Here is a 24,294-nt window from a genome sequence, read left to right as displayed (position 1 = left end):
CACAGATAATTGCACAGAAGGCATGTTGTAAAAGACAGGACATAAATTCCCTCCGTAATCCCGGAGATACGACGAGCAAAGATACACTTCTTGTAGTAGATGACATTATGAAAGCTATTAACCAATTACCAAAGAAAAAAAGCTTTCGCCAGTCTCCCACTGAAGAAGACTGGGAGCGGTACTACCAAGAGGAGTTTGCGGAACAGGCGAAAGAAGACGCACAACGGCTGGCAAAGAAGGCAAGATCAAAAAAATCAACAGAAGAGAGGTCTTTCCTTCCGTCAAATCATGTGGAAACAACCAAGACGAAAAAAACTTGCTACTGCTGGAACTTACTCCAAACTGCGGACACCAAACACAATCAACACAGCGATGAAAGTTAGCACCGCCAGGTTGCCAGCTGAACCCAGCTTTCACAAAGCACCCAATGGTTCTCCTTCTAAACTTTGTCCACCAACAAGACTTAAGGCACCACACAAGGTTGATTCTTCCTCGAAACTCCGTGCGCCGATCAACCACAAGGCTCAAATTGTGGTAAATAACCAGTCAAAACTGAGACAGCCAAGCAACTTAGAACGACCGGTGTACAAGCGTTGTGGATCCAATCATCAGATTAAACTGAAAGACTTGAGCGATGCGCTTAAAATGGTGCCTAAAAGTATGTTCGTCCCCAATTTCGAGTCTCCAACTTTATATTTATGTCGGTATAGATTCTTTATTAGAGAATTAGGGAAACGGCGAAAAACAGGCATTTGTCATTCGATTTTGTTTAAAGTAGACAGACTATTGCATTACTCTTAGTGTGATATTTGAGTTTAAAAGTATAGCATTTGTATGTACGTTTGGTGCGTAAACCTACAACTAACTGCAACAGAATTTTTTGGTTGATACATCACGGGAAAAGTGCCAGAAAATCCCTAAAAAAACGACGCAAAAAATAGCGTGCTTTTCACGTCTTCCACATTTGGTAAGAGCTAAAAATTGGGCTCAAATTGGTCGTATATATAACAAAAAAGATCAAATACGACCAAGACGATAAATCGAGTTGATGACGGTATGAGAGCGTTATTAACAAATTAAATGGTACTTATATCGTTAATTTTGCAATTTAGCGTTGTTCTCAGGCAAACTCGTGCTCAAATGGGGAGCTGAAATAAAAAAAAATGCGTAAATTTTGTTTAAATTGGAAACTAAGAAAGGCCTAACATGCCACAATTTATACGGCGCCTTTGGTTAAATAGATTTGCATAAAGCCAACAAAACGTACTGATAATTAGAAATAAGGTAGTTCTAAGCAGGGCTGCGGAGTCGGGTAAAAACAACCCGAGTCCGACTCCGGCCAAAAAAATACACCCGAGTCCGACTCGTGAGTCCGACTCCGGCCAAAAAAATACACCCGAGTCCGACTCCGGCCAAATGTAAGATTTTGTCGAATCCCGAGTCCTGCTCCGACTCTACAGCCTGTATTTTACTCATTTACGCAACTTAATTAAGGTAGATTTTCTGCAATCCACTCATATTGGTGTCATAATTGATCCACACGCATTACATGGTTTAAAAATATTTCACATTCGCTGTTACACTTTTACAACTAACATTTTGCCGCCTTAACAGTTATAAATTTGATACTGCGCATGCGCACGTCGGACTCGGGACTCGGGTTGTTTTACGCGGTCTTACTCCAGTCCCGAGTCCCGAGTTTGACTCCGGCAAAACAAACCGACTCCGTCGAGTCCCGAGGCCCGAGTCGAATTTGCTTACATGTATGCCACGAGTTGTAACAACGATGAGTTAGTAAGCATAACGCTAAAGTGTAGGCCTACTTAATATTTAACCCGTTATGGATGTTCACATTTAACTTTTATTGAAAATTTATGTTTCCTGCTTGATTTGCCATTATGTGTCACATAAAAATAAGTTTCGTAAGTTTTCTAGGGCTCCCGCAGACGCCCCAAAGTTACCACACTAAAATGTCTAAAATCTGGGACTTCACACAACACGATACTGTACGTTTTTCTTTAAAAACACAGAAACCTTGTAATTTTTATGATAAACAGCAACCTTGTCGCAGCCCAAAACCAACCTCAGAAAGATCTCTGCGGGCCGCACAAAATGATAACCAAGAATTGTGTTATTTTCATGTTAGAACAACTGTGATTCAAGCGGACCTTGATCGTTTTTGCACTTAAAAACGTGTTTAATTACGTTTAAGAGGGCAGTAAATTGTGACGCAAAGCGCGAAAAAAACGCTTGTTTGGTTTAAAATTCGAGTTCACACGTCGTCATCCACACTACTGATAAAAAGTGTAATAAAACTACTTTGAAGAAACGCGATAACATGTAAAGTTTATCTAGCTCAGTGTTTGTTAACCTTTTAAGTCAAGGCGCACCTGGCGAACGAAGCGAGCGCGATTTTTGGGGGGTATACCGGCATTTCTTTTAAATTTCTTTCAAGTTTTTATTACATTGCCGAAAATAAAAAATATGTTATATATGTTCGATATTTCGAATACGTTTTCCGTTGTTTTCCGTGACCCACGGAAAAACGGATCTAAGTAAAAAAATAACATCACAACGTAAACAAACCGGACATAGAAGGATAATTCGACCAAAGCGCGAACATTTTTTGCACTTACCTTGTTGAAATAGTCAAAAAGTATGTGAAATGGACTCGTGTCTATTTTGTCTAAAAGGTGGCGGGCTTTTCTGTTCGGATTTTCTTGCCAGCTCCGAAAAAGTACTTTGAGCCGCGACGAGAAAGGTTTGCCGACCACTGCCTTTGGACGTCTGATGTCACCAATACCAAGCAATTTCTGCGAATAAGGTTTGGAAAAAACGTCTTTGCTAACCTGTTAGAATGACAGTCGGTTTTGTGTGTTAGTTGTCAGGTTAGTTAGAGTGTTTTTTAATTTAGGTCTAGGGTTCTAGGCTTATGGAGGTCATGGTAATTAGGCCCTTCTCTAGTGAACATCCTTAGGCCTACAGTACCCTTAACCCGGCCTGGTTTGCATCAGTGTGTTAAAACCTTATAATGCCAAGTTGTGCACATGTCATTGATTTAGTTCAATTTGTATTTGTACACATGCTCACGTAAATTCCTTAAGTGAATGTATGTTAGACAACCTCAAAAATCACTGACAGCTAATCGAAACGAAAGTGAAAACAGTACAATGTTAGACCAGGATTCAAACCCAACTATTTGGGCACTACGGACACATATATTACACCGCATGTAACGCAAGAAGTTCAATTGGGCAATAGTATAAAAAAGATTGGGAAACACTGGTCTAAATGGACCACCTAATAGTCGTCCACTAACCACTAAGGATCCAAGAACCCCAGTTTAAGAAACTCTGGTTCACATGTAACCAAGCATCGCTGAAAAATCGCTTCTTTTATTGTACCGAATTACGTTGCATACAATATACAGTAAGAATGAATTGCACAAGCACAACTCATGAGCAAAATAAACTGAGCGGAAGCATTCGGTAGGCTTTCACGGATCTGGAATGTAACTCAATATTTTTTTACCAGATGCCGGGTTTAGCGGAACAACCTAGTTCATTTGCTACAGAACAATGCTAAGAAACACACAATAAAATGAAATTTGGCTATTTGGTTGTAGCCCATACGGTAACAAATTAAAAAAACTTATAATATTTTTAAATAAATGCGCACACGCCCAAATTTGCAGTCGGTATGCCGTAGGCTATTGAAAATGCTTTTATAAATCCTAGTAATCATATTTTTCAGAACCTATAATACAGCGCATTGCAGTATAAAGAAAATGTTCAGCAATGACAAGATGTATACACAACAACAGTCACACGACACGTATTTACATAAAAATGCGTTTTTTTACAAGGTTAAGCGGAACTTACAAGGCCGATATGTACAAAAAACTTTAGTGCAAGGGTGCAATGAAACGACAACGGTTACAAGTAGCGCTTTGCTACTACGAATTAGAACATTCTGCAAAATTACAGTAATACTAGTTTGCTTGTAATACTTTTACAACGACCAAAACATTAGAAACGCCGCGATTATGGTTGAATGCACTCTCGGTCACAGTTGAAAAAACTTTTTTTAAATAATTCAAACTAGATTTTTGAACAAAAATTGGCATGTTTGTAACATTTGTAGAAAAACTATAAAAAATTGGCCAAACTCGCGAAAAAATGGCCTCGAAAAGTTTTTTTTTTAATTTTGGCAGTGCAACATAAAATCTTGTACAATGCAATGTGATCCACAATGTATCCGAGAATAAGTTTCTAGCTATATTATAGTTTGCATATGAATAATGCTCTAATACTGCAGGCACTGTTATTAACATAGATCAACAAACTAATGTAACAGATATAAATAGTAGTCAATGCAAAAATTTTCATCATTTTGTTACCACAAATGTTAAGGCCTAATAAAGGTTTGAATATGTTTAACACAATGATAAAACAAAAGTAAAATAAATTTTAACAGATCCTAAAGAGTTTTGCATGACTTTACGTGCGTTTTATACTTACAGTAACAACATTAATTTGTTAGTAACTTAAAATAATTGTTTGGCACACGCGTTTAACATTTTTTTCGTTAATGCTAACAGTTAAAGATCCAATACAAAGGACTAAAAAAGAGAAAAATATAAAAATCATTGGAAACGAGTATACTGAAGCGAAGCAATAAGTTTGATGCAACGTTTTTTTTTCATGACGAGAACACATTTGCTACATACCAGATCGAAAGGATTTTGCTACAGAAAAAACAAAACAAAAAAACGTTTACAGTAAACCGTCAAAAAACGCAAAAAATGCTTGAATTAAACGTAAAAGCAACAGATTAAAAACAGCAAAATAGAAACAAGTAAATGTGACAGGCCTGCAGTTTAAAGAAAGTCTGATTAATGCGAAACAACACTGATTGTTACCTTTAAAAACACGCGCCAAGCACAATGAATTGGGAAAAAAATTAGATAAAAGAAAATGTGGGTTAAGTAAAAACTGACAGCTTAATGAACTCGCCGTCATACGAATAACCAATATATAGTTTTTTTGCCAAATTTAAAATTCCATATTTCCTATATTGGAAGAGAATTAAGTTTAGAAATTGTACGCCTTAAAAACTTTTTATGTAACGATGTTAATTTTGGCATTAAGCATTGTGTTTTAATCCAACGTACAGCTTTTTTTTTCAAATGGCAATTTATTATATGGTGCTTCCAGGTCATAGTTATGACGTCATTTCGTGTCAGATCGCGCTACTTTTTGTCTTAAATAGCGGTATCAGGATAAAATGCTAAGTAGCGGACATTCCAAAACCCAAATACCACGCGACCACTTTAAATAAAGTCGTAGCGTTCAACGAATCGGTATTTCAGTTTGCTGACGGAAGCAAGCACGCCTGTACATTGGGCAAAGCCAACATTTCACTGCGTGACGCCGTTTGAGCTGTTTCGGTTCGGGACTGTTACAATGAAAATGTCTTTCTTCTTCTTCACGACTGGCGCCATCGCTCCGTCGGTTGATTTCGCGAAGCTCAGTTGCATCGTGGCTTTGCAGACAAGTTTTACCCTGACAAGAAAGCGTTCGTTTAAAAATTGAGTCCTTATTTTAGTCCCGAATGCGCTGCGTAAACTAAAAGTTGACTATTTCCGTCTTAGCAAATGAAAAATTAATAATTACAAACAAGTTACCAATATAAACCTTTGGAACCTAATGGTTGGAGGTTGTAGAAAGACGTAGCAAGAATAGCAAAGGCCATAAATAAACCGGTAGTATTTTGAACGTTTCAAATAAATCTTTATATATATTTTATATACCATGAATAATAACAGTGCCTGTCTTACATGTCTAATTGTCTAAACTGAATAAAGATTTATTCGAAACGTTCGAAATGCTACTTACTTCTCTATGGGCTTTGATATTCTTACCACGTATAAGCTATAGTATTATTTAACAGTGCATAACTATTCTTAAAGAAAAAGAAAACCAAAAACCTTCAAAAGTTGCATTAACCACATATAGAATAAAAAGAAATAATACAAGTTTAAAATTAGTATCTAAATAGCGGCCAATTATGGCTATCACAAAAATTCTTATAGTTTTTAATATCCTTAATTATCGCTTACAGTAACTGTGAAACCGTTTTTTAGCAGATAAAAACAATTCCTCCCTTGTTTTTTCTATATTTTCTTCCGTTGTAAACACGTTTGTTTTTCAATTTACCTTTCGCCAACAGTAATGGTGACTTCGGTTCCAGTCGTGCTTTTGATTAAGTTGTAAAGCTTGGTCGCCATTTCGATCGAGTGGGCCACGTTGATTATAAGATCGCCTTTGCTCTTGCTGGCGTTGTTTGCCTAAAAAAGGACAAAGTTGGTTTAGGTCTTCGAAAGACAGTCATACAGACTGCTTAGATTAATTAGACAACTGTCCTAGCCCGTCAACTAAGTTGTATTACTATTTATTTTGCATATGTGCTAAGCTTAACTGTATAGAATAAGTTTTTACAAAATTTCTTGAAATAATTATTCTTCACTGATTAGGCGTCGATTTGCTTAAGCTTTAGAAAGAAAATTGCTGTAAAACAAAGTCAAAGAAAATGCTCAGGATTATACGTTAAAAATGCCTGAGAATATTGAGCTTTACTCTGCAAGGAACTCTAACAGCTTGATAATATTGATTCAAAGCCAAAAAGGCCTAAAAAGAATTGCGTTTCACCTTTAGGCGAAGTTCGGAGATATTTGAGTCACATGGTGATGTCGATTTATTTAACCTTTTTGGCTTTGAAACGCATTATCAAGCTACATTACAATTTTAACAAAACGATAATGTGATTTTTACCGAGTCTTTAGCATGTACAATCGCCATTCCGTCGTCAAAAGGAGAGAATGATATCCCTGTAATGCTTTGGATCGGGAGACGCGCTTTCGCCTTCATCGTTTTCGAATCGACGATTAGTAGGGCGACTTTGGAAAGTACGATCAACGAACTCACGAACTGACGACGGAAAAAATGTAATTTTATCAATAAAAATTACTTAAAGTTTGACGCACAATTAGCTTTAGGTTGTAGTTAAATGCAGAATAATCACAAAAGTACACACAGAAATATAAAGGACCTTTTTGTGGTACATTAAAGTCGAACTAAAAATCTTAGGATTGTTTGTTGAAAACTAAAATGAATATTTAAAAACTCAAAAAAGTAAAAGAGTTAAATTAAAAAAAAAACGCTTTGGCGCCTTCTCGTTTGTATTTAGACTACATTTCACTTTAACGTTGTTTTTTATCGAATCAGCAGGTTTTTAAGTTTAATTGTTTTCATGACGTCAGCTCTAAAAATGTTGTGCCGACCCTGGCCCAGGAAAATACATTTTTTTCGCCATAAAAAAATTGAGAACCCCATATCTAAAAAACTTAGGATTCTAAGTCGTTCTTTTACAGCAAACCCTATTGTTTCAGTTTTAAAAAACATGCAAAAAATGACACACAAAAAAAGATAAAATATGATAAACTTAAACTAATAATTAATATTCAAAAAATATATAACTGTGATTTCTTTTCAAAATAAAGCATTAAAATGCGACATTTTCTACAAAAATATGGAATCTATAGTTATCACATCTTGAATCTGTACTAAAATTTAATAATTCGGGTATAAGTTAAGGCATATGCAAAACAAAAAAATATTCGTAAGAAATTCTCTTTTTCAATGCGTTTAACAAACCTTTCCATCGGCTCTGTGTATTTTGAATCCCTCGTCGGCAAACACGATGTCAAGGTCACCCGACAAGGTCGCCGCCTTTCGCCACTTCTCATTGGCCGACATTTTCACGTGATCGCCAACGAACCAATCGGGAAGCGAGATTTTGTAGGACGATTTCTTACCTGCAAAATGGAAGAAAATATTTTACGAAATATTCTCAAATCCTTACCTCGCAATGCTTTTCTTAAAAAAGAATTTTTCGGGAAATGTACAAACTTTTACCAGTTTTACAGGACTCAAGCCATAAGACCGAAATAAGAACAACATCAACGTGGGAATAAATAAATACGAACAACATCAACGTCGGAATAAACGTTTTGGATACTTTCGATTCTTTTCCTTAAATCATTAATATTAATGTTTCATTAGCAACAGAAATCAAACTTTTAACTTAATTTATTTTTATAGAGTTTTCTGTATAAAACTCACCTTTAAAGAGATTGGAAGCAACTAGTTTCTCCGAAAGTTGAGTTTTCTTTTCAGGCTTCAGAGACTTTCGGTATTTCATACACTGAAGAAACAAAAGAGCAAAAATAAGTTATTTACCATACATACACGCATTTACAACCTTAAACAAAACAAACATTTGATTAATTACAAAAGAAAACACGTTTTGCAAAAAAAATTATATTTATGCTATAGTAAAGTAAATAAGGACATTTGTTTTTTACGGGTAAAAAACACTACAGAAACAGAAATACGAAAATCATTAACTTTTAACATAAAATCAAACTTTATAGAGTAGACGTTTGCCAAAAAGTATATAGCGTTACGAAATATATACTAAAAACAAATATTATTATTATTTCATTATAACGAGTTAAACTTTAAAAAATACTATTAATGGTTTATAAGAAAAATTAAACTTGACAACAGCCATATAGTTTGAAAAAACATTAGTATACTAAAAGCTATAGCAATTTTATTTTCAATTTTTTTTTTGTTTTTTAATTGTTTTTAAACGGTTTTAATTTTTTTAATTTAAAAACAAGCCTTACCCTCCACTTGTGATGAATTTCTTTAAGCTCTGAATGCATTTCCTTGAGGAAGTTGTATTTACAGGCGGGCCAGTGCTTGTCGGTTGGAGAATTAGAAGGAAGTTGGGAAGGTAGTTTCAAGAAATACGAACGAATCTGAAAATTCGAAGCAAGAAGTTATATAAAAAAATTCTAAACTTAAAAACAAGATATATTACGCATCTAAAATAAAGGTTTTGAGAAGTAAGTAGGCGTTGGCCATTTTAAAACTCGTCAAAAAATAAGAATATCTAAATTCTGCAAAACTTATTAAGTTAAAAGCTCTTCACTTTGTTAAAAATGGTACAAAGTCGTGACTTAGATTAGAAATTGTGTTAAATTTCTTGCACAACCATGCTTTTTACGTGCAATTTAATTTTAATACAAGCCGTCGTTAAACAATGCGACCTGATTTCCAGATTTTAAATAATAAATTAACAAATATTGTAAATTACAAAGGCGTTTTTTGTGATGAATTTTAGCCAAGTTTTAAGTCAAATAAACGGAAATCCGGCAAAATGTTCAATACATTGACATCTGTTTTTTTTTAATTCATAACCATAAGTTTATAAAAAAATTATGAACATTATGTTGTGTTTAAAATACACCTAATACAAGCATGTTTGAATACATATTTTACTCAAAATAACTAGGTTTTCTAATTATTTTACCGGGACCAAATGGAAAATAGTTTTTTACAGGGATTACAGTAATATACCTTTTGTAGGTTTGCAATTGACTTTACCAAAACTATACGTAAGTTACCCAAAAACTTAAAAAAAAAACCCAAAAAAACATACGTCTTTTAAAAATTAAATATGTTTGTAATACACCAAATATTTCGTTCATAGACTAACTATGTTTTTAATAAACTCAATATTTTTTTTTCGTAAACTAAATATGTTTTTAAAACAATAAACATGTTTTTAACACATTAAATATGTTTTTAATACACTAAATAGTTTTTCATAAATAAATAAACAAAATTATCAATTAATTATTTTCAATCAACCAACTCTTACTCACGGCGTATTTTTCCATAAACGCGGCGATAACTTTGCCGGCATTTGCTCTGAAGAACTTTCTGTATTCTGCCCTGGTGACGAAACCTCTCCAATGAGCTGCTATTAGGGTAACAGCAAGACACCGTTTTTTGTGCAGCTTATGTGCACGGAGCAGGCAGCGTGCCTAATGTAAAAAAAAAAAAATTTTGTATTACAACTAATAATTTAACGACAATCTGTAGCCAGTCTTACGCCTGAAGAATAATACGTTTTGTCGCGACACTATTTACAGCAATGAACGCACAGTTGAACAAAACTTTAACGACAACTAAATAGTGTACACTGGGAATAATTTAACAAAATACCCATGAAGCTATAGCAGAAAGTGGTGCACAGTGTTAAGTAAAATGGGGTGGTTCAGAGAAATTGAAATCTGGATTCAAACTGAACATAATTCAAAAGAATGCGACGAAGAAAACAACTGAAATGACAATATCACTAAAGTTTCGGCCAACAGATCAAATCCAAACGGAACTTTGGGTGATGAATAGCTCATTTTACGTGGTAAATTCATTTTACATCTATCTAAGTAGAGTTAACCTCCAGTCAAAAAATGTAAAATTGCTCTTCCGGCAAATACATATGTAGTTTTTCTCGTTGCTATGTTTTTAAAATGTTTGATATTTGATACTAAAGTGAAAAAAATGTAGCCTTTTAAAACCGGATTGATACTGATACCACCCTAGTATCGAACGAGTACTGATACCCAGTGTTGTAAACAAGTCATTTTAAAATGACTTAAGTCCCAGTCGAGTTATTTGGAAAATAACTTAAGTCCAAGTCAAGTCTTTTCGATTAAATAACAAGTCAAGTCCCAGTCAAATCATAATCAGAGCAAGTCAACTTCAAGTCATTTCCTGGTCATAAAAATAAATTATTAAACTATTAGAATTTTTTAACTCGCATGATTATGAACAATAACTGAACTAAAAAAAACGAAAACGGAACATAAAGCAAGCAATTTGTTTTTTGTGCAAAAATTTGGACAAATAGCTCAATTTTATAAAAAAATACTTAAAGAAATGCCTTATTTCAACCCAAGTCATTTGTTCAAAAGACTTAAGTCAATTCAAGTCATTTGTCCGAAAGATTTAAGTCAAGTCAAGTCATTTTGTCCAAATGACTTAAGTCAAGTCAACACTGCTGATACCTCCTCTTATGATCGGGTATCGGCAACGATGCGATAATATCGGACAACCTTAATAGTAAGAATAAAATCAAAGCACTGCATTTCCGACTTACCTTCCAACCACGAATAAAGCATTGGAAAACGATGGCAGCTGTCCTCAGCTTTAGATATCTCTGTTGAGCCTAAAACAACAAAAATAAAAAATTGTATCCAGAAAGCCGATGATTTCGTCTTTAAATACAACTCATTTATAAAGAAAAAAAATATTTGCGTTTTTTTTGCGGTCTAAACAAAAATAAGTTTTAAAGCAGGTGATTTCATAAAAAGGGTTTGATGTTAACCTCAATAAAACAATCTCGCAGTTTTCACTTTAGAAATTGTGAAAATCAAAACTAATTACATTTATCAGATATCTCGTTACGGTTTTGATAAGGGAGAAACAATTTACTGGAAAACCCATTAAAATCCAAATATTGGTTTAATTAATTATCAGGGTAGGTTTATTTTAGTTGCAAAACGTATGAAGGAACTAGTGAAAGACTCTTGTTCACCTAAAATATTTTAACGGTTTTTATGTGCGAGATACAAGTAACAATTAATTTAAAAGTAAAACTAATTAATTTTGGGTATGTTGGAGTTAAAAAAAAACTTCTGAAATAATTAATTAGTGTGCGACTTTGTAGGAATATCACAGCCCATATAGAAGTAGGTGACATTCTAAACGTTTCAAATACCCCTTTATTCATTTTCAACATGGTAAGAAGGCACTGATTCTATGCAAATCGCCATGTTAAAAATAAATAAAAAAATATCCGAAGCGTACCTACTTTTGTATGGGATTCGATATTCATTCTACGCCTAACTGCAACCTCCAGTAATTATCTGAAGATATATACATTAATGTTTACAAAATGCTACCTACTTCTGTATGGGCTTAGATATTGCTACTACGTCTAACTCAAAGCAACCATTATGCTCCAAAGCTTTAGTAGACATCCATACCTCAAATGTTATTTTATTTTTTAATGATACTCTTATTGCGAGCAAAATTCATTTCACGCCTAACTACAACTTCAAGCCACTATCCTAAGATTTATTCGACAGGGTCTAAACTGTTTCCTATACATGAATACAGGCTTTGATATTCACTCCTCGTCTAACTGCAACCGCCAGCCATTATGCTAAACAATTGATGTACGGTTTCTTTACCTGGTATCTCCTCACGGTTTTGCAGATCACGACTTCTGCTCTCTTCATCTGCTGGAATCTCTTCCAGGCACTGAATCCCCTCCAAGACTTCTGGATGGTGGTGGCGAGATCGTGGAGCGCATCTGCGCGTAAATCCTCCAGGAAGAAGAGCTGCAGAACAAAGGGAACAAAAAGATTAAGCTTTGCAGGAGGAAAACTGGCGTATTATTCTTATTCAGGAAAACTGGTATTTATTTTAACGAAAACTCGTTATTTTTTAGGAAACTGGTTGTCGTTAAGGTAAACTATGCGTTGAGGGAAACTGGCATTCGCTGAGAAAAACTGGTATTTGTTGTAGAAAACTGGTATTCGTTAATGAAAACTGCTATTTGTCGTTGAGGAAAACTGGTATTTATTGAGAAAAACTTGCATTTGTCCAGGAAAACAGGTATTTATTGAGGAAAACTGGTATTTCTTATAAAACACTCGTAATTGTTAAGGAAAACTAGTATCCGTTAAGGAAAACTGGTGTTTGTTGAGGAACTCTACTATGCGTTGAGGGAAACTGGTAATCATTAAGTAAAACTGGTATTTGTTAAGAAAAACTAGTACTTACACATCTCTTTAATAGCTTAATTATAGACGACCAACCATCGCCTTCAAAATTATTTCCACTACCCCGTATGTTAAATAAACAAAAGACGATAACATACCTAAAAAAGAAACGCTATACTCACAGTTTTTGGATTCCTTATAAAGATCTTGGATCTTCCGAACTCGTATTTGTCGGAAGTGACGTTGGATTTCTGCAGGATGTGCTTCACGCCCTCTTGTGGCGGACCGTGCCAAGATGGCCACGTTTGTGGCGACAACATTTTGTATCTGGAAAAGGGTGAAAAAAATGTTAACTTTTTTATTTGCTAACGTTTTCGGTTTCATAAGTTTTTTTGTATTATCCATTTATAGCAGTTTAATTTCTATCATTTCCCTTTGTCGGCCTTTCGGGTCTGGAGAATAGATTGTCTTGTTATAAAACGGTCAAAAAAAGGCATTTTTTAAATTCGATAGGGCTAGGAAAAAATAGTTAGTTAATTAGAAAAAATGCTGGTTGGATTTTTGTCATAGTTTTTATTTGAATCAGTGTTGATGGTCAAGTCATTGACTTAAGTCCGTGGTTCTCAACCTTTTATGGCTTGTGGCACCCCTCAGAAATAACTAATAGATTGCGGCACCCCTACAAGGTTTTTCCAGGTAAATCACTAGAATGTCACAATAAACGGAACTGGAACAACAACAACACACATCAACTCTGCACAACGTAGAAAGTTTCAATTGAATTTTTTCCACTCTAATCTTACACAAAAAGTTGTAGGAGTTGAGCAAAATCAGATTCTTAAAGATTCTCAAATATCTCTCGGTACCCTTGGGCATTAGAAATGGCACCCCGGTTAAGAACCGCGGACTTTACGTCATTACAACAGTTCCTAAAGAAAGTGGTTCTTAAGGTTAGGTAGGGCCTGAGTTGAACCACGCATCGAATTTCTTTCATTGTATAGATAAAGCGTCAATACAAATAGTTTGACATTTTCGAAAAGCCCGGTGTCTCCCGATAAAAAGTTAGAGGGATGCTAATTAACCACAGTAGTAAGTAAAGACCACAGTTAGATAAGGTTAATAGTTAATACACGCTTAAATAAGGAACCTATGAACAGCCAATTTCAAGTTTATCTTTTTACCTCTTCAAGCAGTCTTCGTACTTCTGCCTGAATGCGTAACCGGCTCGCCTCACTCGAACATTCTCCATCAGGCCCAGGTACCTCACTTGATGGCGCACGAGATCGCAGCTGAACACTGTGCTTCGTTTTACATCGTTTGGCTTTATACATCTGCAAAGTGAAATGGTTAGAGTTAGAACATAATATTGTAGTTATACGTAGCAGGAATAACTAAGTAGGTAGCATTTTGAATGTTTAGAATAAGTCTTAAGATAATGGCTGGAGGCTGTAGTTAGACGTGGAATTAATATCAAAAGCTTTAATCACTTCTGCAAACTTAAATTTAAAAAACAAATCTGCAAACTTAAATGTTAGGAGCATAATGGTTGGAAGTTGTGACGTGGTAAGAACGTCAAAGCCTATTCAGAAGTAGGTAACATTTTAAACGTTTCGAATAACTTTTTATTCAATTTTAATTTTATTCTTTTTTCATGATATTGAAAGTAAATTAAGGGGCTTTATACATCTGCAAAGCGAAATGTTTGGGGCATAATGGATGGAGGTTGTAGTTAGATGTAGAATCAATATACAAGCCTATACAGAAATAGACTAGTCTTTTATAAACGTTTCGAATTATTCTTAAGACAACGGTTGGAGGTTTTAGTTAGACATAGAATGAATATCAAAGCACATACACAAGTAGGTATCATTTTGAACGTTTCGAATTAATCTTAAAGCAAAGACTGAAGGTTGTAGTCAGACATAGAATGAATAACAAAGCCTATACAGAAGTACAAAGTCGGACTCGGGTTATTTTAACCGACTTCGCAACCCTGCTTTCTAACAATACACATACCTGATGTAATTAGGATTTTTCATCAACAGATTCTTCATCAAGGCCGACATCGAAGCCTTGAACTGGGTCGCAGTGGTTGGGTGACGTTTCAGTACAGTGATGGAGGGGTCACCCTCGGGGAATAACCCCTTTGCACCCCCAAGCAGGGGGTCTTTTGACGCGAAGGCAGCCATGGAAAGGTTGCGGAAGAGGGCGTTGTTGTTTTTGTCGATGAAGCTTTCGATCAGGTATGTTACCTGGAAATAAAAATTCAGAACGATTAAAATTTTGGAGCATAATATTTGGTATTAGCAGTGTTGTAATGACTTAAGTCTTAATGACATGACTTGACTTAACTTAAGTGCATTTAAGTCACTGTTTTTAAATTACTTGACTTAAATCTTGATCAAGTCTTTTGAACAAATGAGCTTTCATGACTTCTTAAGTCGTTTGAGCAAAATGAATTGACTGCACTTTAGTTTTTTGAGCAAAATTACTTGGGTTGACTTAATTATTTTGGGCAAATGATGTGACTTGGACTTAAGTTATTATAGTGTCAAATAACTTTGGTTGAAATAAGCGTTTTCTTTAAACGCTTTTTATTCAAATTGGGTTTTTTATCTCAATTTTTTGTGTATAAAACAACTTGATTGCTATATATATTGCGTTTTAGTTATGTTTTAGTTGAGTTATTGCTCATAAATAATCGGACCAGTTGGAATAGTTTAACGTTTATTTGTGTCAATAAATTAACTTGAAGTTGACTTGGGCAACTAATGACTTGGACTGGGACCCGAATTGTTATTTATTTTTAAGATTTATTTAGGATTTATTTAACTCGGGAGTCGGACTCCAGTTTATTTTTTTGGTCAGACTAGGATTTATATTTTGGGTCAGGTTCAAATGTTTCGACCCGAGGGTCGGACTCGGGACTCGACGAAATCGGCAAATTTGCCGGAGTTGGAGTCGGTAGTCGGAATCGTGCTGTTTTTAACCGACCTCACAGCCTAGTTTATAAAATATCGCAAAATATAAAAAGCAAACTAGCAATACCTTTCCGGCGTAATGCTGCACGCGGAAAGCGTCGTGCGGTAGCGTTTTATCGGCGAGAAACTTCGCGTTTTTTCTGCTCTCGAAGTGCTCGTGCTTTCCGCACACCGATTCAAGCTTGGATAGAAACGTTTGGTCGCTGACGTCACCGGGACGGAGACATTCTTCGTCGAGCATCGAGAGAACTCCGGTGTGAGGCTGGATAAAGTTCAAGTTCAAATTATAGATTTTAGAGGACGAATATTACTTGTAAAACGGTTGACTCCGGTGTGAGGCTGGATAAAGTTTAAGGTCAAATTATAAATTTTAGAGGACGAATATTACTTGTAAAACGGTTGACTCCGGTGTGAGGCTGGATAAAGTTCAAGGTCAAATTATAAATTTTAGAGGACGAATATTACTTGTAAAACGGTTGACTTCGGTGTGAGGCAGGAGAAAGTTGAAGGTCAAAAATTAGATTTTAGAAGACGAATAACACTTGTTTGTTAAAATGGATTTGTTTGATTAAAAGTGGATTTTGAAAGCATAATGGTTGGCGGTTGTAGTTAGACGTACATTAAATATACCAAAACCCATACAGAAGTAGGTTGAATTTCGTGAACTTTTCGATAAACTTAAGATAACGGCTGGAGGTTTAGTTAGACGTAGAATGAATTTCAAAGCTTCTACAGAAAGTAGGAAGCATTTCGTAAACGTTTTGTATATTTCAACATGACCATGATCTGAAGATTTATTCGAAACGTTCACAAAATGCTACTTAATTCTGTATGGGCTTTGAAATTTATTTTTCGTCTACCTACAACCTCCAGCCATTAACTTACCTCAACAAATACCAACCTTTTCTATGGGCTTTATCATTCCTAAGTTTATACGACCCATAGATTACCGTATAAGTCAAGTTGTCAGGATTGCAATCCAAGTTGATACCTGGTGAAATTCGAACTCATACCCTCGAACTTACGTTTTCAATAAGCTGACAGATGATTGCGTTGTTGAAGTATTCTATGTGGAGCCACTCAATTCCCTCCTTGACGTATTCCTCTTGTTCCGATTTGAGCGTGAGCTCGACAAAGATCTGCTGAAGCTTCTCGTTGCAATAATTGATCATGAACTGCTCGAAGCCATTGCGCTGCAAACAGAAGGTTTAGTGTTGATTTGGTGTATACGCTTGGTGGTTCAAATTAACAGTAGTATAGAGTAGACTTGGTCCGCCAACGCAAATCATGCGGCCCGCGACCTATTGTACAAACTGGGCACGAGGCCATTCCTCATATTTTCCCGGCTATTTTTACTAAGTAAAAGCATTTATTTTTCGCGCTTTGCACACATCTTGTTTCTGCATCGAGTGTAACATGTATTTAGTGTGTTATACCATTTAAATTGGAACAGTAATCTAGTTTTATCATTGATTAAATGTCGTTGACGTTCGAACTCACGACCTCGGCCCTAGAGTGCCGTCGTTGAACCAACTAAGCTACACAGGCTTAGAGCGGAGCAAGTCGAGAAACAAACATGACACCTTAGTTTGCTGCACTGTTCATAAATCTTGCCTGTTGTGAGGTTTGAACTCACGAACTTGGACATAGCGGGACCCTCGCTCTAGCGACTGAGCATTGCATGCTGTATCCTGTCCTTACGTACAACGAAAATCAATAGGTCAGAATGCAGCAGTATGTCACAAATTAAATTACCATAGATTTACAACATCTAAGCAACCAGGTGGCGACATATGAGGCAATAAAAACGTTTCAAGCGCAGGTTATGACTCCTAATTTAAAGGTTTAATTATTTTAATAGAAACACGTCGTTTTACAGCCATTTATATTCAGATCTTAACAGCGTTGTAAACAAATCATTTCAAAATGACCAAAGTCAAATTCAATCGATTTGTAAAAATATGAAATCCCAATCAAGCCTTTAAAAATATTATTTTAACTTCAGGTCAAGTCTGGCAAAAAATAACAAGTCAAGTCACAGTCCAAGTCATCAATTTCCCAAGTCAAGTTCCAGTCAAGTCATTTTTAAGTCAAGTCCTTGTCACAAAAATAAAATTTTAAACGCTAGTCCCAATATGAACAATAATCCCAATATGAACAATTGTTTTACGGGTATACATGCAACACTTGGGATAATTAAGCCTAACCATAATATATTCAATAAAAATCCGTAATTTGAAATCAAGAAATTCGACTCAATGACTTAGTTCAAGTCAAGGCGTTTGTCAAAATACTTAAGTCAAGTCCAGTCATTTAGCTCAAAAGATTAAGACTTTGTGGTAACCCTGTAAGTTAAACTATATACAAGGCCGTATTTGCCTAATTTTAAATAGGGTAATCGGCGGCACTGTTTAAAGACAAATTCTATTGTATTCTAGACAAACTTTCTCTCAACCGTGCTTCATGAGGTCAAAGTAGAAACTAAAATGCACGAAATGGATGCACAAGCGCGAGGCGATAAAAATGATGAAGTCTAACATAACCACAGGAACATGCTCGCTAACACCCAGTGTACTTTAAAAAGTTTAAAGCACGAATCTCCAGTTATTATTGTTTTTTCGTCAGTAACAGACGTCTTTGCGAGTATGTTCCTGTGGCTGCGTTAGACTTTATCGTTCTTATCCCCTTTTACTCGCGCTTGTGGTTAAACTTGACGCATATTAATTGTTTTTATTTCCACTTTGACCTGATGAAGCACGGTTGTACGCAAGCTTGTCAAGAACCAATACAATTCGTCTTTATATATTTCTCGAATGCACTTAAAATGCCTCGGTGATTTTAAAGCAAAAACACGAAGGCTCCGTTCTACAATTAGGCCGAGGTCTTTGAGGTCACCTGATTACCCTGTAAGTTAAGTCACTGACTTAAGTTATTACAACACTGGTACAACTTGACATCGGGTATCATCTTCGGTTCGATATTGACATCCCTAATGAAACTAATAAAATTCAAACCTATAACGAGAGATAATAAAAACGTTTTAACAAGCCATCCTACTTAGCAGGTTTAAAGTAATTTAATTGAAACACGTCGTTTTACAATCGTTTTTGTGCAGTTCTTAAGGTGTGGTCCTCATTCAGCAAAGCAGCTCACAGCCGATTTAACGCTTTTAAAATGTCGTGGTAAACAAACTTGTTGGACTGCCAATGAATTGAGGCAATTGCGTTCGTAATCGTTCTACAGTACATAGGTCGTGCAAGCTGATTAAGAAGTGTAAAAAAGCACATTCTTATTGGTGAAAATGACTTCGTAAAGAGTATGTTAAGCGGTCTAAATATTGTCGAAAAAAATCTATTTAAAAACTCTTGTTCGTGTGACAACTTTTGTTTTATCTTGTTACTTCGAACAACAAAAAAGGGCATTCATTACAAAAATACCTTAAAATGATGTATTTAAGTGTTAATAAAAGGCCAAATACACCATCAAATAGAAGCCTTCAATAGAAGACGTTCCCTGTTAAAAACTCTAGAATTTATGTAAGCTTTTATTTCAGCTTTTCAAGTTCATAGAATAAAATGAAAAAATTATATTTATTAAAAAACAATATAACATTGTCTACCCGTGTTAATAAATACGGCAAGGTTATAGAAAACCACATTAACCGAGATTCGAGATCAAAAATGATTGGTTTGTCTTATTAAAACATATAAGAATTTCTGATCTATCCGGCTTATTTGTAAATATCAGCGAAACATAAGAGGCTTATAAAACACACATCCACTCAAATTTTTGGGTTCGATAATTGCTTGGTAATTTAAAAGGGGTGCAGCAAGGAAAGGGGCTAACAACCACTGTTAAAGCTTAAATCTTGAGAAGGCTTCGCAAAGCCTTATCAAAAGTCGCTTAAAAAAGAAGACAATCGCATTTTTTCTCACTTCAAACACTTCAAAGCCGTATATGTCGAGCACCCCCATGACTTTGCAAGTTTTGATGGACTGCGAAGTCACTCTGATCGAGTTGTTGATTCGCTGGACGAGCCAGGAGAACAGACGGTCGTATATTTCCTTGCAGAGGGCATCGCGGTTGTAGGAAGCCTGCAAGCAAACAGGAATTTAATCAAACAAAGTGCCGTAATCGAATCTTCTGAAATTCTAAATGGTGACAGGCAATGTTTTGAAATGACAAGCGGACAAATTTTGGAGCCCAATGCCTAATGCCTGGAGACAAAGTTGTAAACAAGTCATTTTTAAATGACTAGAAGTTCCAGCCAATTCATTTGTAAAATAACTTAAGTCCAAGTCAAGTCATTTTGAATAAATACCAACTTAAGTCCCAAGTGATAATAAGATCAAGCCAGCTTTAGGTCAAGTCCTTTTCATGAAAAAATGTTAAACGGATAACCCGTACATTATGAACAAGAACTCAACAAAAAACAACAAAAACACAGGTGAATTGCTTGATTTGAACACAAGTGAATTGCTTTAATAGCTTACTTTTAGAACAAAATTGCATATTGAATACTTTTCACCCAGGTCATTTGAAAATACTTTCCACCCAAGTCATTTCAACCCAAGTCATTTGTCCAAAACATTAAAGTCAAGTTAAGTCAGGTCATTTGTCCAAAAAACCTAATAAACTAGACAAATGCTGCATTCTAACCTATTAAATCATGAGGAGGATATGCTTTGAAACACATAAGGGTTGAAGTTTAAAAGAACATGTACGCTTAGGTCTCACCTTTTAACAAGGGCCGCATTTTGTTAATTATATATAAATTCTGATATTCAGACGTTTTTCGCTTTTTCAAAGGCGTTCAAAATGTTTTTCTCAAAGGCGTTTTTTTGTCAATGGCATGAATTAGCGAGCTTAAGTCACTTTTTTAATATGACTCTACTAGACATGACTTAGTTATTTTGGGTTAAAGGATTTGACTTTTTTGTGATTTCTATGGAACTGAAATGTAATAAGTTTATCTTTTTTTAAGGTACAAATAAAATTATAATTTTTATTTGAATGCTCATGACTTGCTATTGTAACGAGTTGCACGTTTAAACCAAAAACATTAACATGTTGAAACATGGCAAGTTTAGGAAAACTTCTACATGATTTTGGTGTTATTTCTAGTTTAATAGTAACAGGGCTGCGCACGTGTTTTAACATTAATATTGATTTTGCGGTTAGCGCTAGTTTGTAGTTGTTTTACAAGTGGCCCTTTAATTAGACAAGCTTGTCCACCCCGGGCATATAGGATCTATACCACGGGTTCTCAACCTTTTTTTCTTTCGTAGCCTATTTTCGTTGCATACAAATTCTGTGGCCCAATATTTTTTTTATGAAAAAACAAACTATAAAAAAGGTTAAAAAGAAAAAAAATAGCGGATCATATATCAAAACAGATTATTAATTCAACCGTGCATTAGTGAGGTACTTGCTTCTGAAAAATAAATTTAGATTTTATTTACATTCCATCTCAATTCCTCCCAAGCCATTATTTCTGTAAAATTCAATATAGTGACACAAATGAAGCTAAATTATTCAATGAATCTAGCTTTTTTTAATTGGTCTGTGGCCCACCTTAAAAGTTTCCATGGCCCACCAGTGAGCCACGGCCAACTGGTTGATAACCGCTGATCTATACCATTGTACACTTTTATCCTAGTTGGTGCTAACTTCGTGTTATAGCTCACAATTATAAAAATAAATGTGGTAAAACATGTACCCAAAAAGTACAGTTACAGTTAGCGTAACATCCTCGTCATAATGCGAAAAACATTTGAAATGATAGAACATTTTTACTTATGCCAGGCAAACCTTTTTCGTGAAGCATCCAATTTTTTGGAGTTTTGGTCTCAAAGGTCATTTATATGTATATGGGCTTTGGTATTTCTACAACGTTATCGGGGTTACCACCTATTCAAAAGTAGGGGATAGCAGACGTACAATAACTGTTGTACTGTGGAATTTCAGACGCAGAGATTTTGGGCCATATTCGAGAGATTAAATCACGCGAATTCCTTTACTACAGAACCTATCTGGAGTGCCTTTCACCTTAAACTGATACGTTATACGCGGCCACAGTCGGGCCCACGATTTATGTCGTAACACCTAAAATATATGACGTCATCAAAAATTCGACCTCGTTGGCGACCTGAGTGACCTTGGCAGTGTTGGGGGGTGTTTGCTACGCAATTAGGATGATGACTCAGCCGGAAGTGGATAATGATTTTAACGACGTTTGGCATTTATCTTGGCGTTCAAGCTGTCCGCTAAATGTGGAATGAATGATGTGCAACGTGCAAGACCACAGATTAACTAAACTTTATTTTTATCTTGCACGCAAAATTCCTTTTTAATGGAAAATGGCTAGAGGTTTCAATTCGACATTCAACGACTATATTAATGCTCATACACAAGTAGGTAGCATGTTGAACGTTGTAAATAAATATTAAGATAATGGCTGGAGGTTGTAGTAAGACGTTGAATGAATATCAAACTCGTACAGAATTAGGTGGTATTTTGTAAACGTGTTGAAAAAACTTCATTCATTTTCAACATCTATGTTGAATATAGATTAAGGTATAGCGCACATATCATAAAAGGCAAAGCGCGATTAAAACAACGTAAAGCCGTTATCGTTCGTCGAAAAATGACTTCAGAAGGGCTAGATCACAATTTGTTTTTTTATGAGCGGGATAATCTTCAATCAAAGTCAAGTATAGTAGCATTAAAGCATAATTCTAATCTTTTGATTGAAGTTTGTATCCTACAAATGCAACTGCCAACCAAGAACTAATAAAAGTTTAATATTCTCGGTAAAAAATTAGGATCACATTTAAAACCGAATTCCAATCTGTCACAATGTTTAGATAAGCTAGAAAAAGGTCATCAAACGTTTGACAGTCATGGTTAAAAAAAATTGTGGAATGGCCAAAGTTAAGCCAAAATTTCACTGATTGAAAAAAGACAGTCATTGTTTAAAAACCATATTTTTAAAAATTGATAAAGTTAAGCCGAAATTGCACTTATAAAAAAGAAAGCAGCCGTTGTTGAAAACCATACAAAGGACAAGGTTAAAATTCAAGGAAAATTATAGCACCGGCTCGCCACCGAATGCAGTAACACCACAAAGCAGAGTAATTAACGTAGAAAAATCGCACAACGTGCGCAAAGAGGTTGCGTAAGGTGAAAACGTGTCGACTTAAGCGCCTAGCTTTCGGCATGTTTACAAAATTTCAAGCACGCCGACCTGTCTGTTTCCTTATAAGGAGCGCTGCATGACGAAAATGCCCCGAAGGCTGCCCGTTTATTGTGCGCCGGGTATGTGCTGTAACTGTTGCCATATCGCGCAAAACAAAGAGACGATTTGCTTGTTCTGGTGCTGGGCCAGCCTAACGAGCGTGAAATGCCATTGTTACGTCACTTTTGAAGTTTTTTTGCGAATTTTGAATGTAAACAATCGGGAAACAGCATTTGAATTACCCATTAAAAATCCAAACATGCAATGGCGTTGCAGTTTTGAACATAGTAACTTAAAAATGTTAACAACAGAAAATAGAATTAAAATGCCAATTAAAAATCGTTAAAACATGTTTAGAACGTCGTAACTTAAAATTTGCTGTTTTTTGTTGTTTGGTTTAACAAAAGTAATTTTAAATCGATTTCTGAAAAAATCAATTGTGCAAAACTCGAAAAACTAAATCTGTAAACTATCACCACCTAAACCCAAACGCTAACCAAATCGATAAATAACCACGTATTGGCTGCAAGTAAAACAGCGATCCGGTCAAATAACCACTCCCTTATGCAAAACTCGGAAAATTAATCCAATACTTCCACCACCCAAACCCAAACGCTATTCCCACTCCACCCAACCCAAATCAATAAATAATCACGTATTTTTGCGAGCGTAAAAGAGCGATCCTCTTCCAAAATCAAAATCCCCCGACATTTGAATAAGTACCCCGCCAAGGTAAACAAGTTCATAGCCAGCGAAGACATATTTATGGGAGTCGTATATAGGTGTTGCACTTTGCGGAAAGTCGCGCCCTGCTTTGCACTGTATTATGCCGGAGATTGGCGGGCGAAGCACCGCGATAAACCAAGCTAATCTGCGAGCCCAGCCACGCGTTAATACAACTCTGACGCAGGTAAATACGCACAAGGCCATATAAAGCTGTTATACGCGACACCGTGGTACTACGAGAGGCATTCAAAGAGGCGAAATGGGTTTGACTATTGTACTTTCGGGTGGCGCTGTGTTCTTAGGTTTGAACCGATAACATGTGGGTTAAAGTATTCGCTGAACTGTAACGAAGGTGTTATTTGGGCGAAAAACGGGAGACTTGTCGGTTTCAGAGCGACAAATAAATACAAGCAGCACCAGTAAACACTTTACGCTCGTGGCTTCGAAACTTTTTTCAGCTTAATTTGCAAGATTTTCAAAGTTTGCACAGTCAATAAATGCTGCTTTTAACCAACTGTATAAAACAGTGGTTTAACAAGGTTTTTAGCTTTCGGTTCACTACGAAAATTAAAAAATAACCAAAAAATATACACATTTGCTATCCATATATATAACAGTTCAGTAATGCTGTAATTTGACAATTA

The 24,294-nt window shown here is 35.6% G+C and overlaps 1 protein-coding gene across 1 annotated transcript in view; it reads right to left on the bottom strand.

Moving 5' to 3' along the window:
• Positions 1–4,527: 4,527 nt before the first annotated feature.
• Positions 4,528–24,294, bottom strand: part of LOC146141590 (unconventional myosin-Ib-like) — a 33,965-nt gene continuing 14,198 nt past the window's right edge. The window contains exons 10-24 of the mRNA XM_083390237.1: positions 19,623–19,781; positions 16,713–16,880; positions 15,755–15,949; positions 14,723–14,958; positions 13,888–14,037; positions 12,889–13,033; positions 12,173–12,322; positions 11,077–11,145; positions 9,797–9,958; positions 8,753–8,887; positions 8,184–8,265; positions 7,716–7,876; positions 6,834–6,989; positions 6,219–6,349; positions 4,528–5,564 (exon numbers count right to left, since the gene is read on the bottom strand). Of these exons, the coding sequence (XP_083246363.1) occupies positions 5,420–5,564; positions 6,219–6,349; positions 6,834–6,989; positions 7,716–7,876; positions 8,184–8,265; positions 8,753–8,887; positions 9,797–9,958; positions 11,077–11,145; positions 12,173–12,322; positions 12,889–13,033; positions 13,888–14,037; positions 14,723–14,958; positions 15,755–15,949; positions 16,713–16,880; positions 19,623–19,781 (2,244 nt within the window). The 3' untranslated portion in view covers positions 4,528–5,419. The remainder of the gene's footprint in view (positions 5,565–6,218; positions 6,350–6,833; positions 6,990–7,715; positions 7,877–8,183; positions 8,266–8,752; positions 8,888–9,796; positions 9,959–11,076; positions 11,146–12,172; positions 12,323–12,888; positions 13,034–13,887; positions 14,038–14,722; positions 14,959–15,754; positions 15,950–16,712; positions 16,881–19,622; positions 19,782–24,294) is intronic.

Source organism: Ascidiella aspersa, chromosome 5 (genome assembly GCF_963924565.1).
Source record: "Ascidiella aspersa chromosome 5, kaAscAspe10.2, whole genome shotgun sequence".
NCBI classification, from domain to species: domain Eukaryota; kingdom Metazoa; phylum Chordata; class Ascidiacea; order Phlebobranchia; family Ascidiidae; genus Ascidiella; species Ascidiella aspersa.
The sequence above is the reverse complement of the archived record's forward strand: the minus strand, read 5'-3'. Positions and strand labels throughout refer to the sequence as shown.